At 35.6% G+C, this 16,475-nt stretch overlaps 1 protein-coding gene across 1 annotated transcript in view; it reads left to right on the plus strand.

The window, feature by feature from the left end:
- The window catches only part of LOC110214697 (cadherin-6), a 165,916-nt gene extending 152,106 nt beyond the window's left edge, over positions 1 to 13,810 (plus strand). Inside the window, exon 12 of the mRNA XM_020995730.2 lies at positions 11,086 to 13,810. Within this exon, the coding sequence (XP_020851389.1) occupies positions 11,086 to 11,576 (491 nt within the window). The 3' untranslated portion in view covers positions 11,577 to 13,810. The remainder of the gene's footprint in view (positions 1 to 11,085) is intronic.
- Positions 13,811 to 16,475: the final 2,665 nt, after the last annotated feature.

Consider the following 16,475-nt stretch of genomic DNA (forward strand, 5'->3'; position numbering starts at 1 on the left):
TTTGTGAATCTTTGACTCAAGTCAGCCAGGCTTATTTTAAAGTGGCTCCTGATCTCTGAAATCAAGGGAACTTCCACAATGATTGCCCATAAATGCCATCTTGTGAAATGTCCCTGGTCACAAGCCACTGCTTTTAGTCAATCAATACAGATCAACTCCTTAGAACCATACCATAGGCCAACATGTATTAAATGGCTGTATGGCATGATACACTAGGAGATGACTACTGCAGAGAAAAACATATATCTGGGAATCATGAGAAATGAGTTGAATATCTGTCATAATCAAGAGCAAATGCTGATCCAGCTTCCATTTTTACTCACAATGGACCTGTCATAATTCTCCCTGTAAAAACTGAATTAGATATTTTGAGTAGCTCTATATCAGCTCTTTGAGAACCAAGAAAATCTTGCCACTCTTCGAAAAATGGAGACTGGACTGGAAAAGTTCATGTTCCCAGTTAAATAACCCAGCTCCCTGAAAAAAGAAAGAAAGCATATGACAGACTCAAAGAATTTGGAGAGTAAAATGAGTACCTGCATTTTTCTCTAAAAAGATGCCAAAATAATACCAGAATGAAATATTCAGGAAGTTAGGATCAGTGCTACTAATTATTATAAAAACCTTGAAGCTCAACATAAGAACTGTGAGAGTTTTTGACAACTAAAGTATGAAGGAGGTATTTAAAGCTATGAGAATAAATAAGATATAAAGGGAAAAGTGCAAAAAAATCAGTGACTTTAGTGATGTGAGTCAATAAAAATAATCGCATAATGGAAAGATTTTTTAAAATATCTTTTCAAAATTGGTAAAATCTAAAATTAGACAGTAGAAACAGAGATAGAAGGTTGTTTTTTTAAATGCTTTTTCATGTAAACTTAAATCCAGTGCTTTTTTGTGGAAGTTTGTGGAAGAAAACCTAAAGGCCATCAGAAATCAGGTAACTTTTCCATAATCAAGAGGAAATGCATATAGTTGATGTCTGACATTGTTAGTAGAAAGATTTCATGATACTTATCATGAGTTAGGGAAATTTTAGTAGCAAACATGATTTTTTGTTCAAGTTATTTTTTTCCATAGCAATGTACCTTGGAAATTTTTATGAAAATCAATGGAAAAATTAGCCATTTTACAAAAAATTAAAAAATAGAAGCCCATCTATTATTTCACAAAGGAAAATACACTTCCATAGTGAAAATTTCTACACAATGGAGATTTCCAAATCCCAACTAATGGCCCAGTTACCTCAAGTAAATTAAATAAATAGCATTTCATAAAGGAAAGAAACCTAGTCTTGGAGTTTGAAGGCCAGGCTTTATGTCTTATGAGATATGGGATTTTAGGCAAATCAGAGGATGTAGAACTATGACAAGCAGCCTTAAACATCTATTTCAATACTCGTGTTTTATGATGAGGAAGCTCCAAAGGACCTCTCTTAGCCTCAGCCTTCTCATCCAAAACACTGAGATAACACTTCCATTATAAATTACTGACAGGGCTATTGTGTGTAAAACACTAATAATAATAAAAATAATAGCTATTGTTTTTACTCTCTCATCAAAATTCTACTACAAAAAAGAAGTGAAAATCTGTCATAATCTAATTTACATGTAATGGAGCCATCAGTAACTTTGAAATGCAATATACTAACATTAAACATTGCACTGTCCAAAACCAAACATCGTTTGGATTAAGCATCTAAATTCCAAATAAATTATTTTATATTGTGTAACTTTCTAAAGAAGACAGGTAATATTATACCCATTTCTAATTCTCATAAGAGAGTAAGCAGGAATTGTTCTTTCAATATAGCATTGTGAGATCCCAAAGCATTAAATATCTGAAGAGAGCCAAGAATTTTAGTCCTTCTTAGAGAAGCATACTTAAACCATTACAGACAATAATAACTCCTATTTTTACAGCCATTTGTGATATATGCTATCCTTAAAACAATTACGTTGGGTAGCCTAGTTCAATTATTCCCATTTTATTAAATGAGGAAAGCCAGAGAGTTGAAATGGCTTACCTGTGGTCACATAACTGTGGCAAAAATGAAATCATGGATTTCTATGCTATTTTTCCTATTTAAAAAGGTTACTCTCAATTGATGTGTTCTGCCTAAAAACCATGTCCAAGAACTCTTTCTTTAAACTATTAAATGCAGATTATGTCCATTTCTCATTGTTAGAAAAACTTTCTCTATTCTGGCGCATTTAAAGCCCTTTACAATCTATCTTCTGACCACATAATTTAACTGAAACTTTTGGAAATTATAAATGACCTTTTAATTAGTCAATAAATATTGATTAAACACCTACTATGTGCCAGCACTGTTGGGAATATAATATAATACAATACCAAAAAAAGACAATTTGTGTCCTCAAGGAGCTTACTATCTAATGGACTAAGACAACACCAAAAAAAAAAAAAAACAGGAAACTGAAAAAGAGGGCAAAGTGGGAGGAGTGGGTGGTACCTGACACGGGGCATAGTGGAGAAATCACAGAATTCCCAAAGTAGTACAGTTCCTCCAATCAGAAAAGCAGAGGGTAGAGATGAATTGTGAGTACTAAGGTTGATTGGATTTTTTAGGTTTTCCAAGTTGATGAGCTTCCTGAGGCATGATGAAGAAGTCAAAGTAGTGCCCCTAGGTGCCAAATCTAACAGCTTTTTCTCGGTCCTCGTCCTTCTTTTCCTTTCTGTAGCATCTGACATTGTTCAATACTCTCTCCTCCTGGATACTCTCTCCTCTTTGGGTTTTTTTTTTGTGACATTGCTCTTTTTTAATTCTTTTATTACATGTCTGACCTTCTCTTTCTCCCTTGCTAGATTATAATATATAACATACCTCCTAACTCTAGGTATAAAGCAAAGCTCAGTCTCAGGCCCTCATCTCTTTTTTTTTTATCTACTTTCTCTTAGTTATCTAATCAGCTGTCATGGGTTTCATTATCATTTTTATAAAGGCAATTCCCAGCTATATATCTCTAACTCTAGTCTGTCTGCTGAGCTTTAGTCTTGCACCATTTAACTGATATATCAATAAATCTGTTAAATAATTTAAATAGAATTATGATTTTTTAAAATTGTGTTGGCACAACCTATCCATGAGCACTGAATATCTCTCTAATTATTTAAATTATTTTATTTTATGTCTTTAAAGAACATTTTGTAATTGTATTTATACAAATTTTAAATGTATCTTGGTCAATGGACTGCCAGATAATTTATAAATTTTATCAATATTTTTAATGGTATTTCCATTTCTATTATAGTCTAATTGGTTTAATTATTGCTTTGTAGACATATAGTTTCATATTGGTGCTGATTTTGCATAATGCTACTTTACTGAATCTATTAATTGTCTATTTCCTAACAGATTTTAAAATAGAAGTCCTATATAGACTTCTCCAACTCACCAAGTCCAAAATAGAAATCATTATTTTCTCCCCCCAGAATCCTCTTCTACATTTACCTGTTTCCATTAAGAATAGTATTAGCCTTCCAGTCACATAGGTTCACAGCCTCTCTATCATTTTTCACTCTTTTCTCTTCCTCACCTCTCATATCCAAATAGTTGCTAAATTTTATTTCTACCTCCGGAGTATCTCCTATAATCAACCTCTTTTTTCCAGTTGCAGAACCACCAATCTAGCTCAATCAGTCAATAAACACTCACTAAGTACTTACTATGTGCCAGTCACTATATCCTCATCATCTCTGCCTGGGTTTGGTGCTATAGGCTTCTAATTGGTCTTTCCCCATTGCAATCAATTCTCCACACAGCTGCAAAAGTGTGTTTCCTAAATTTCAGATCTAATTATGTCACTCTTTTGCTTAGTCAACTCCAGTGTCTCTGTACTGTATAAACTCCACCTTTGGCATTGAAAGCCATTCACAACCCTTCCTATTTGGTTACAAATTACTCCCTTTCATGCACATTGTGGATGTGCTTTGTAGGCAAATAGACCTACAAAAAAGTCCTGCTGTAAATATTTCTGATGTTTCTTTTTAACATTGACCTAGTAGTGGGCCAAAGGATACGGGCATTTTAGTGACTTTATTAGCAAAATTCCAAATTACTTTGCAAATTGGAACAATTCAAGGGTTCCACAAACAGTGCTTCAGTGTGCCTGTTTTCCTATTAAATCCCCCAAACTGACCATTGCTGTTTTTGCTGCCTTTGCCAACTTTCTGGGTGAATAGGTAAAACTGAATTGTTTTAATTTATATTTCTCTAACTAGTGATTCGAAGCAATCTATCTTTCATACAGTTATTAACAGTTTGTAATTCTTTTGAGAACTGTTTATTTACGTCCTTTACTTCTCTATGGAGGATTATCTTTTGGTCTTATATACTTGGTTTTAGATGGCTGCTAGGTGGCACTGTGGATAGAGCACTGGGTTTGGAGTCAGGAAGATCTGAGTTCAAATCCAGCCTCAGAAATTTATTAGCTGTGTGACCTTGAACCAAGTCACTGAATCCTGTTTACCTCAGTTTTCTTATCTATGAAATGAGCTGGATAAGGAAATGGCAAACCACTCCAGTATCTTTGCCAAGAAAACCCCAAAAGGGGTCATGAAGAGTCAATCATGAGTGAACAACCACAAACTCAATTTAGTTCTTTGTATATCTTGGATATGAGATGCTTATCAAAGATTTTTGATGCAATGCAGAATTTTGACAAGTTATTTTGCCAGTTAACTGCTTCCCTTCTTATCCTAGTTGCATTTTGTTCATGCAATTTTTTTTTAATTTTATGTAATTGAAATGATCTATTTTATCTTTAGCAATTACCTCTATCCTTTTTTGATTAAGACTTTACCCCCAACCATACCTGTGAAAGCTACCTGGAATCTCTTTCTCTTCTCATCTGTTTATAATATGACATTTAGTATTCATATCACATGTGCATTTTTAGCTTATTATGGTATATTGTGTAAAATATTGCTCTGTAGTTTTCCCAACAAGTCTTGTCATTTCCCAAGTAATTTATGTTTTCAGGTTTATCAAACACTCAGTTGTTGAATTTAATTATTTCTTATCCCCAGTCCTTTCATTTTACTGGTGATTCAGAAAATAAGACTCCTGAAAGAGCCTGCAAACATCTATCATGATTCTCTATGTGTTAGGTTCTAGTCACTGAATAGGTTAACCAGGTTAAAAAAGAAAAAGGCCATTCTGGTTACTCTCTGTTCTAGATCATAAGGACTGATGATGTCTCTTCTTGATTTATCACTTAACGGCTTCTACATTTGGGCTCCAATTTCCTTTCCCAGCTTTATTTTGCATACCTCCCCTTTACATGATCTCTGTTCACATTGGTCTTCTGGCTATTCCTTGATCCTATACTCCCTCACCTCCTTGTACTTTGTTTGGAGTTCTTTGTTGACATTTGTCTCTCACATTCTAATCTAAGTCATGCTTAGTTGAGGCTATCTCTTATCCCCTCTCCCCAAAAGGTTATAAGCCCTTAATTTTGAACAGATCATGTTATCTTTCACTCTCATTCCTGGCTCTTAGCAAAGCTTCTTGGTCATAGTAAATCCTTCATGGAATTTAAGCAAATTATAGAATTTAAAACTATTGTAAAGTGATCGGCAACTCATTAACAGGAAAGTATCATAGGTCTTACAGTGAAAAAGATCACAAGAAAGCATCTGGTTTAGTTCTATTTCTTCAGAGAGATAAGGAATTGATAATGCAACTGAAGCCCACAAAGGTGTGCCCAAAGGCATACATCTAGCAAGTGAATAGAACTTAGGCCTCCAGCATCTTCAGGGTCCTTCAGATGATCTTAATGCTAACTATGCCAGTGACTCTTCCTACTTCAGGGGAAAAAATAGTTTCCCCTTAGCCCAAGCAAACCAATCTCATTGAGTATTTCCTCTCATTATCCAATCATTGCCTTTTATATTTCATTTTTAAGCCCCTTGTTTCTGGTCTTATTTTCTCTGTTCTTTCTGTTTCCTTTTTCTTGTACATCCTCCTGTATAAGGGAAATACCTTTTTATTATCCCATCTGCCTCAAAGTCTTCCATCTACCATCTATCTTTTACAAACTATCCTAGGCTTTTTGTCCCCAGTACCTAAGACAAGACTTGAGACATATCGGGTACTTCTACCCAATGTTAGTAGGTAGGTAGAAGAAAAGCATTGAGGCAGAAGAGATAATCAGAGTTGTATCCCTCTGAGAATATGACTTACCTTATGAAAAATAGGAGGTGTTTTACCAGAAGAAGAGATAGAAAGGAGCATTGAATTTGGAGTAAGGGGAGCTGGGTTGAAATCTAAGCTCTGACACTAGCTGCATTACCATAGGCAAGTCTAAATGAGTATAATAGTATTTGTGCTACTTACCAAGATTTTAAATGCCAAATTAATGTGTTGTTATTAATATTAAATTTAAGATATGCTGCTTAAAAAGAGGATTAATATGTAATGGAGAAAGTCCTATCCTAGCGATGGTTAAGTATGTGACATTTTAGAGTATCTTCTAACCTTAGGGTTTGGACATACTCGTTTGTCCAGGGACTCAGAATAACACTGCTGCCACTCAACTGATTCCAAGACCAATTGCTGTAGCTCTAGAGAATGGCAGAAAGTGGAGGGCCCTTCACTGTTAATAGAAGTTATATCACTGAAGCACTTTGCTAGAATATTTTGTCCACTCAGGTTTGGGAACCCTCTTTTTAGTCAAAAAAATTTGTACTGTTACTTATAGGCAATTACAGAAACCCAAAGCTCTCTTCACAAAGAAAAAATATGGCCCATTTAAAGTGGATTTTTTTTTTTGGTCCAAACTATGACTTCAAAGTAGGGTAATTTCTGGGATGGAAACTCTCTCCTTAAATAACTTCTTTATAATTTAGTCTTGGAGAAGTATGTGGAGGAATGAGGTTAAGTGACTTAGACATCATAACTATCAAAAGTGATGTTTGAATCCATATCTTCCTGACTCCAAAGGCATTCATTACTTGATCCACTTTGCCACACAACCTTAAACATACTAATAATACAGGCAAAATAAATACTTCCATTTCAATTACTGGATTTTTCTAATAAGCTAAAAAATAATACAATTCTAATTTGTATTTGTGATCATTCAGGCTTAATCCTCTCTTCTGCAAACCCTAAGGATCTCTTAAGTCCATTCCAGAGCTAGAATTCCATGATTTTAATTAATAGTATAAGATCTAAAATAATAGTAGAGACATCAAAGTGTAAAGGAGAGAGCACTGCACTTAGAGTCAGAAGGCCAGCGTTTGTGTCCCAACTCCAGCAATTGTCTACTTTTATGATATTGTATTAGTTACTTAAACAATGAACTTCAGTCTTCTCATGGGTAAAATGGGGATCATAATAATTGTTTTCCCTACTTCATCAAGTTGCTGTCAGAAATATGGAGATAATGCATGTGAATGCACTAAAGTAGCATATGAGTTACATTTATAGTACAAACAAGCCTATGGGAGAAATATTTAAGAAACATTTTAAAATAAAATTTTCAAGCATCCTTAAGCACTTTAGAAGGACCATTACCTACAAACTATTGCTGAGCTAACCAAAAATAACTCTCATTTATTCATTAAAATAAATCCCTAAGGCACTCCAATAAACAAGCCTTCCTTTGAGTTACTACTCAGTGTTAATAAGGTTACTTTCGAGAGTACTAGTCCAAGAGGACAAAGGGACTCTGTTACTTCTCTGACACCACATCACACTCCTATCCAAAGCCAACCAATGCATACCATTGATTCCAAGTTCAAACAGAGGACAGTGAAATGATCAGATAGATATCTCTGTCTACTATCACATAAATGACACCAACATGTACTATTCATCTGGGAAAAATATAAGATTGAATTAAATTATCTCAAAGGTACCTGCTGACTCTAAATTAGTTGTAGAGTCGGGGGACCTAGGTTCAAAGCCTACCTCTGATACTATTTGTGTGACATTGGGCAAGTCACTTCATTTCTCTGGGTCTCAGTTTCCCCAGCTATAAAATAAGGGGATTGGATAGAGAGGTGAAGTGACTTGCCCAGAGTAACAAATATAGTAAATGTCAGAGATGGGATTTGAACCCAGACTAAAGGACCTCTGATATCTCTTTCAAAATTCAATCTATGATCCTATGACTCCTCCCAACACAAACACACACATACACACACATACATCTATGTCAGGGAATAATAGGAAATGATGATGAGTTTGTCAGAAGGAATATTTGTTTCAGTTCATCACTGATCTGTGAATTTGTTGATGAGGAAACTTTTTCCACAAGTTCAGATCACAAGCTTTCTAGAAATTTCCTAGTTTCCTCATGTAGCTACATTAGTGAAGAGCTTCCTTAAACTTAATTCAGCTGCTCCTCAGACAGTATGATCAGAGAATTCCACATCTAGAACTGGATGGAGTCTCAGAGGCCCTTCTAGTTTAACCCCTTCATTTTGCTAATGAGAAAATTGAGGCCCAGAGAGGTTATGATTACACAGGTTACACAGACAGCATAAGAGGCAAGATTTGAACCCAGGGCCTCTAACTCTGGAGTAATTGCTATATAGTTCATCATTGGGTTGCTGTATTAGTCTTACTCTGATGCTTCATTAAAAGGCTTCAAAGGATATTTAGAAAGAATATCTGATTGAAAACCCTACAATCCTTGGGATGTTGTTAGGGGTAGGTTTGACTCAGGCCAGTACTCTGTTAGTTCAGGTTCAATACTGTAACAAAATGAGGCACTTGTAGGTCATTCAACAGTTAACAAGAGATTTACTTAGCCATAGCGTACAAATGATACTCCACAATGATACTCCAGCACGAGCTTGAATTGATGTGGCCTGGCCTCTCATCTCCATATGAAAATGAGTCTTGTCAGCAGGATGTGGCAATTTTTAGGGATATCCATAAAGTCTGAAGGACTCTGACTCCATACAATTGGGCTTTTAGAGCCCTTGGGTGACCAGAAAGTTACAGAAATATAAGAGGCGACCTGAAAACTAGGTCAAGGAATGTGAATTTTGAACCTTAGCCCGCTAGGCCAAACAAGTCCTGAAGACAACTTTGTCACCTATAATGGAAAAACTAGCCTATCCAATATTTTAGGGAGAAGGAGAATCATAGATGAGTACAGAATTTAACTATTTTGTTGTCTCAAAGCAAGACTCAATTTAGACTATCTATTCAGATAGGTCTCATTTAGCTTTTAAAGATCTCCTGGGAAAGAGATGCAATATTCTCTCTTAGCAACTCACCCCCTCTGCTATAAAATCCACTACACTTGAAAGAAGTATATGATGCTATTGTAGCAGTTGTTAAAAGGGATGAAACAATTCTGTGTCTATATTAGCAAAATGAAGTATGGAACTGGGTTAAAGGAGAAAGAAAAAGGAGTTGTAGAACTGAGGGGAAAAGGGAGATGTGAAAGTGAGTCATGAAGGTAGTTGAGTGTTTTTCAGGTTCACTGCATCCCATCCAGATCCTTTTTGCTGTCATCTACAGACCCAGATCATTCTCCCTCTTCCTCAACATATCCAATATCTGTCTCCAATACCCTGGACTCCCCTCAGTAACTTTAACTTCTACAAACTGTGTCTAGACTACATCAAACATGCATGAGAGAAGCTGTACATTAGATCTAACCCCCAACCCTCCATACACATATACATACTCAACTGAATTTTGTCCCAGATGCTAAAATTTTTAGTTATAGCTCTGAATATATACTATTTACTCATTATAATATAGCTTTTTTTTCAACTGTGTATATTATTTTGTTGTCATTCAGTTGTTTTTCAGTTGTGTCCCACTCTTTATGACCTCATTTGGGGTTTTGTTGGGAAAGATACTGGAGTGTTTCCCATTTTCTTCTCCAGCTCATTTTGCAGATGAGAAAACTGAGGCAAACAGGGTTAAGTGACTTACCCAGGATCACACAGCTAGTAAATGTCTGAGGCCAGATTTGAACTCAAGAAGATGAATCTTCCTCACTCCAGGCTTGATGCTCTCTATCCACTGTGCCACTTAGCTGCCCTATGTATATCATAAGACCATATATTATGATGAAAAAATATTCTGGCCCTTGCTTTTTAAATATGAAGAAATTGAGGCCTCGAGAGGTTATATAATTGGTCACAGGGTAGTAACTGACAGTCAGGATTCAAACCTAGGATTTTCAGTGTGTTTCTGAGTGAATCTATTGCAAATTATATGCAGAAACTAGTCATTTGCAGATGGATGGACTTTTCTATAAATGATCAGTTTGAATTGAACTGTTCAAATACATTGAATTCTCAATAACACAAATTAAACAAAACAGTGAAGCCTCCTGTGAAGCATGCAACACTGAAAACTGAATGAACATCAATGACTTGCAGCAGCAGAAGATGTCCCCACTTAGGCTTGTTAGCTCAAATCCAAGATAGCTTAAAATGTGCATGACTCTCAGCCATTATTCCAAAAATGTTGACAACTGTGATTCCTTTTGAAATCCCGAATCTTTAGCTATTATCTGCAATTGGGCAGGTTTCCATATACAACAGTCAAGCATAGCCATACACAAACACATTTTCACAAGCCTTCTTTGGACTTCGAACTAATTTTATACTATTTTGGGGTTGGGGGAGGAAGAAAGCCTATTGCCAAAGTTATTTTAGATGTGGAGTCATGCAGACATTTCCTCACATTCCAAAAGGTGCTAGCCTTGTCCTCATACCCAGGTTCATAGTGTTTTAGGTGTTCAGCATAATTTGCACTCTTATTACAGCCTTTGTGCTGTTTTATTTTTTACCTTGAGACTGGTTTGCCATTTCAAAAAGGCAAAAAAACAACAACTGACAAAAAGATGACTGTGTCCTATCTTCCACTTCAATTGCAGTCTCACTTCTTTCAATTCTTATCCGATCCTCATTCTTAATTTGATCACAAAGGGGTAAGGAACATTCTGAAAACTTGAAAGTTGAGTTTGCAGTTTTCCAGACAATTTTTAAAACTTGGCCATTTGAGCAAAGTATTTCTTCTTTGACTTTAATTGGATGGCAAATTAACTTTTCCTTCCCATTCTGTTTTATTTCTGTTTCTAGTGACGGTGGTACTTTTTGCAGCTCTGAGGCGGCAGAGGAAGAAGGAACCTTTAATCATTTCCAAAGAGGACATCAGAGACAACATTGTCAGTTACAATGATGAAGGTGGTGGAGAAGAAGACACTCAGGCCTTTGATATTGGCACACTAAGAAATCCTGAAGCCATAGAAGACAATAAATTACGGAGAGATATTGTGCCAGAGGCACTTTTTCTCCCTCGACGGACTCCAACAGTACGCGATAACACTGACGTCAGAGATTTCATTAACCAAAGGTTAAAGGAAAATGATACAGATCCTACTGCCCCACCATATGACTCCTTAGCTACCTATGCATATGAAGGCAATGGCTCTGTGGCAGAGTCCCTGAGCTCCTTGGAGTCTGTCACTACAGATGGAGATCAAGACTATGATTACCTTAGTGACTGGGGGCCACGGTTTAAGAAGCTGGCAGACATGTATGGTGGCACAGACAGTGATAAAGACTCTTAATATGTTGCCTTTTTTCATTTTCCAATACAGCATTGAGATTTGTGAAGTGGCTATTTCTTTATATTTATCCACTGCTCTGTGAAGGGTCCTCTATTCTACCAATTCCAAATGTTAATGACTGCAGTCTTTGTGGATCAAATGTTAGAGACTTTTTCTAGTAAACTTTTATGAGTTTCCAAGAGGCAAAGTTTTATTTTTTAGTGCATCCAGTTTACCAACCCAAGTCTTTCAGGCACAGTGGTAGTAGAGAGGACAGGGAGCAATATTTTTACTTGTTCTCTCAGTGTATATTTGAGGACATTATTCTTTCCACTCGCCTGTTTTTTTTGACCAGCTCTTATTAATTCAACTCAGATGACTGTTCTAGCTGTACATTACACTTACTGATGTGATAAGGAATTGCAATTTAACCTAAATACAGTATTCTAGTAAAAGTAATGGGGGAGGAATAACTATGAAACTAGTATTGTCTGACAAAGAGATGAAAAAAATCATATATACTATAATTTTGCAGGTAATTCAGAAATACCAGTTAGCCATTGTCTCCTGTTCTTTGAGTATTTTTTTTTTCAGTATTAGCTACTCTTCTGAAAGCATGAAGTCAGTTAGTAATCAAAGGTACAAATTCCATAGATCAATCTATCATTGGGTACACTGTTCTTTGGATATAATATGATGGGCCAGCCCAATTAAGGGTATACAATTTCAATGCCAGTTTATCATAGTTTTATGATACACTTCAAGTCAATAAGCATTTATTAAGTGATTACCGTGCACCAAGTCTGCAAGTCGTAATCACAAAGTGGTAGTTTAAAATTTCATTAATTCTCTCTCTACTAATTCAGAATTTATGATCACATATAGGCATGCTGAAGTTTTGCCCTTGCATTATGTTATGCTTCAATATTTCAAGAATTTGAGCTTTCATCTCTATGGATATTCCTCCACCAATGCAGTTCACACAACTCCTCCAAGCCTTAGTAGACTCTCTTCTTGAGTGACTGCAGCCAAATGTTTATCATCTGGTACCAGCTTTTTGGTGATGAGCCTCTATAAACTGAGATAGGCCAATTAATGAAGGACAGCCTTTTACCAGTCCCATCCTGGAAGCCTTTCCAACTTGACCTTTGCTTACATAGCATTTGAAAACTGAAGATTACTTCCTCTGTGAGGCAACAGAATAAGAGTATGGGGCGAGGGAGACCTGTTATGAGGGAAATCAAAGGTTTTACAGGCAATCAATAGTGTAAACAAAGAAAACATATAACTTTGTTAAACTGAAAACCAGCAAACTGGTTGAAATCATCATTTGAAATTATAGATGATTTAGATTCTAAACTATAAATGAGCTAATTACAAATGATACTATTTGTTAAAGCCCATAAAAGTTGTCAGAGATAGTTTCTCTCCTGTACTTGTTAGCAGTTTTACTGCATGTTTGTGAAAGTAATAAAATACTTCCTATATTTTTTAAACCAGTATTTTAGGCTTTTCACCAAATTGAACTAAATTTTTCTTGATTAGCGATCTTGAATCTTTCTTGAATTCGGTGATATTTTATTGAATAGCTCAAATCATGCTGTCGGTGGTGAGGTGAGAGCCAAATTTGAAACTGAATTTTGTTGATTTAGTTGTATTTCTATAAATATATATAGAACCTAAATAAATAAATAGACCTGATAGATATAGTTATAGATGGAAAAATTGGGCTTGTAGTACTTAATGATAAAATGGAAGCCTGCTATTAAAATGCTTACAGAAGACAAACAAATGAAAATCTTAGATGTCTTGAGTGAGCTAAACAGGGTTGTTCAAGGTATCAATTAAAATAATAGTCAACTTTTTTTTAAAATGTATTTCTTCAAATTGATTTTACCTTTGTTCCCATGGCAATTCTGTCACTCCTGCCTTGAAAAGTAATACTAAAATCATGGTTCCGCATCATGACAAAGGAGTAATGTAAAAATAGTTGAAGCCATCATTCCTATTATTGCACTTTTACTGTCATGTAGTGGGTTATTTGGAGGAGCTAATTTACGAACAAGTCTTTTTTAGCAAATTCCATTGATTTCATAATACCATCATCATGATCTTGTCATTTAAAGAACCCTATCATGTGCAATGATAAGGAATGTCCAAGGTACTGTAACTTTAGCAATCTTTGTTTATAAACTTAAATCTTTAAAATATAATTTGTTTACATATAAAATAGAAACTTATAGATATGCTTAATACACTGGTTTGTCTTAGGGATTTATTTTCTGTTAGCATTAATTTAGTATAGATATTCTGATTGTGATATGAGTGTTAGGGTATTGCCATTTTTATTCTCTCACAAAAATAAAGATATTTAAGTTAATAAAGAGGTATACCATTTAGTAGATACAGGAGTAAAAATTAATGATGACTCTAAAAAATTAGGGAAATGTATTTTTATTAGATAAACAAATACAGCAAAACATTTTTAAAGGACCTCAAAGTCATAGAATCATGGATTTAGATCCAGAAGGCACCATAGAAGTCATCTGATCCAAAACTCTAATTTTACAGATGAAAAATCTGAGGTCCAGAGAAGTTTAATTACTTAGCTAAGGTCATACATGCAGTAAGTGGCAGAACTGGTATTTAACCTTCTTGTAACTAGATTAATGGTGCTGGAAGGGACCAATTGAAAATTTTAAAGATTTAGAAACTGGAGAAGGGGACAAGTGATTTGCCCAAGGTCAATTAGTAAGTGACAGAGCTGGTTTCCTCAACCCAGGTTAATCTCTTGATCCTTCCCAATGCATTGCACTGACTTATTATTTCTTCAATGATACTCATTTTATAAACACTCTACACCCAGCAAGTGGCGTTTTACAAGTGGATATTTCCCATTTATAGTGTTTTCTTTCTAAGCTCTTCATAAAAAAGCTAGATTTCACTGTAATTAACCTATGTATATCATAGCCACAGGATATTACTGAAAAAGATAACAGCTACGTTAATTTAAAAGAATTAGGCATTTATAGAAATGTAATAGCACCTTAATTGCAATATTCAGTATAAAAATAAAAAGGTCATCATTCCTTCTGCTTCAGGTCATACAACAATTTGAAGCTGGGAAGAAAGACATTTAGCCAAATGGAAGACTGCCACACAGAGTGGTCTCCCTCTTGAGCACTTGACCCTAATTGGCTCTTTTGCAGATAGAAGACTTGTTATTTAGGTATGGCCAACTTGCAGTGATCTTGTGTTCTCCTAAAAAGAGTGAGTTGTTAGTCAGAATTAAATTCAAGGTTTGATAGACAAGTTCTTTATTGCAACCCCTGAAATGCCACATTCTACCCAGAATAGGCTAATCACGTTTTTTTGTTTAAATATTTAAATGAATATTTAGCTTGTTACCACAAAACCTGATCAAGTGAATTCCCACAGAATTAGATCATGTAAGAAAGGGTCTGTATGATTTACTTTGAGGTACAATTAACTCATCCATCATATCTGAATGCTATTTTTCCAGTAACTGACATAACTTGAACAATTAACAAGAGGTAAATTTTTTATTCCTCTGTTCTACTACCCCTACTTCTCCCCCACCATGATCTCAATTAAAGCACCATTCAGTGTGCAATTAAAAAAGAAAGTGCTAGAAACCTAGTTGAAAGTGCCAGCTAGCTATTAAAAAATAGGATTTCGGCTGAGTTTTTCATTGCACCTCATCTGGTATCAGATGGTGGTGTGGAGGAAAAGGAAAGAACAGGAAGAAGAAAAGTTTTAACAGCGTTACACCCTTTTTGGTTTTCACTGAGATACTAAAAATTGTCAAGTGTGAACATTATATATTATCCTTTTTTTAAAAAAAAAATGGGTTTAGGGGTCATTTCAAGGACATTAATGGGTCTTACCCACATTTATATTTAAGAAGAAATCATTCACCACCACTAATATAAACTGAAGATTGAGGGAGAGAAAGATTAAAGAATTTCACTATAACTTTAGAGCCAGTTGTGGAAACTGCGTGCCAAAACAACAACAACAAAAATCACAAAATACAAAATCAATAAATAAAACCTAAGAGATGGGAAATGCAGCAACGAGCAGTGGAAAAGGAAGCATATTGGTGAGAACCACATAGCGAAAGGAAGTTTGAATCACAATGTTAGCATCAGAATATTGGTCATCTTTCTCTGGGTGGATGTAGAAGGGGAAATCTCAGGGAGGGTCCCATACCCAGACTGACTTCATTTTTCAGGTGCTGGACAAAAACTAGCCAGCCAAACCAATCAGCTAGCTTCCTTTAAGGACTTGTCTCTGAAAAAGGTTTGCAGAGAACCTCAAACACACATACACACACACATACACACACACACACACACACACACACACGCACATGCACATGCACACACACAGAGTTTGTTTCTCCTAAATATTCTGGTTTTGTTAAGCGAAAGCAACTTTTAGAAAATTTTCCTTTTGTAATTCTTGTCAAATATTTTAAGATGCAAAACCGCAGGAAGTCTCAAACATACTAATTTGTTCAGTGGCAAGCCACATCTTGATGCTCCTCTTGGGGGGTGTGTGTGTGTGTGTGTGTGTGTGTGTGTGTGTGTGTGTGTGTGAGAGAGAGAGAGAGAGAGAGAGAGAGAGAGAGAGAGAGAGAGAATGGTAAAAAGTAACATGGGCAATTTAAGTCAAGCAATACTAGCTTCCATATATTTGAGGCTCACAAACAACAGGAGTGATAAAAACTAGGAGAGCATAGTTATGGTGTGGCCCTGTGGTTGTTGCTGGAGGCAATTTGCAATTTAAAATGGGGCATGTTTCTATCTCAACTTTTTCTATTTTCCCCAGGGACAGAAACTGTGTGAGAGAAAGCAGTGCTGAGCTGCTGTCCTGGGCCCTCATTTTATGAGAAGC

Source organism: Phascolarctos cinereus, unplaced genomic scaffold, assembly GCF_003287225.1.
Source record: "Phascolarctos cinereus isolate Bilbo 61053 unplaced genomic scaffold, phaCin_HiC Scaffold_4;HRSCAF=312, whole genome shotgun sequence".
Lineage (NCBI taxonomy): Eukaryota > Metazoa > Chordata > Mammalia > Diprotodontia > Phascolarctidae > Phascolarctos > Phascolarctos cinereus.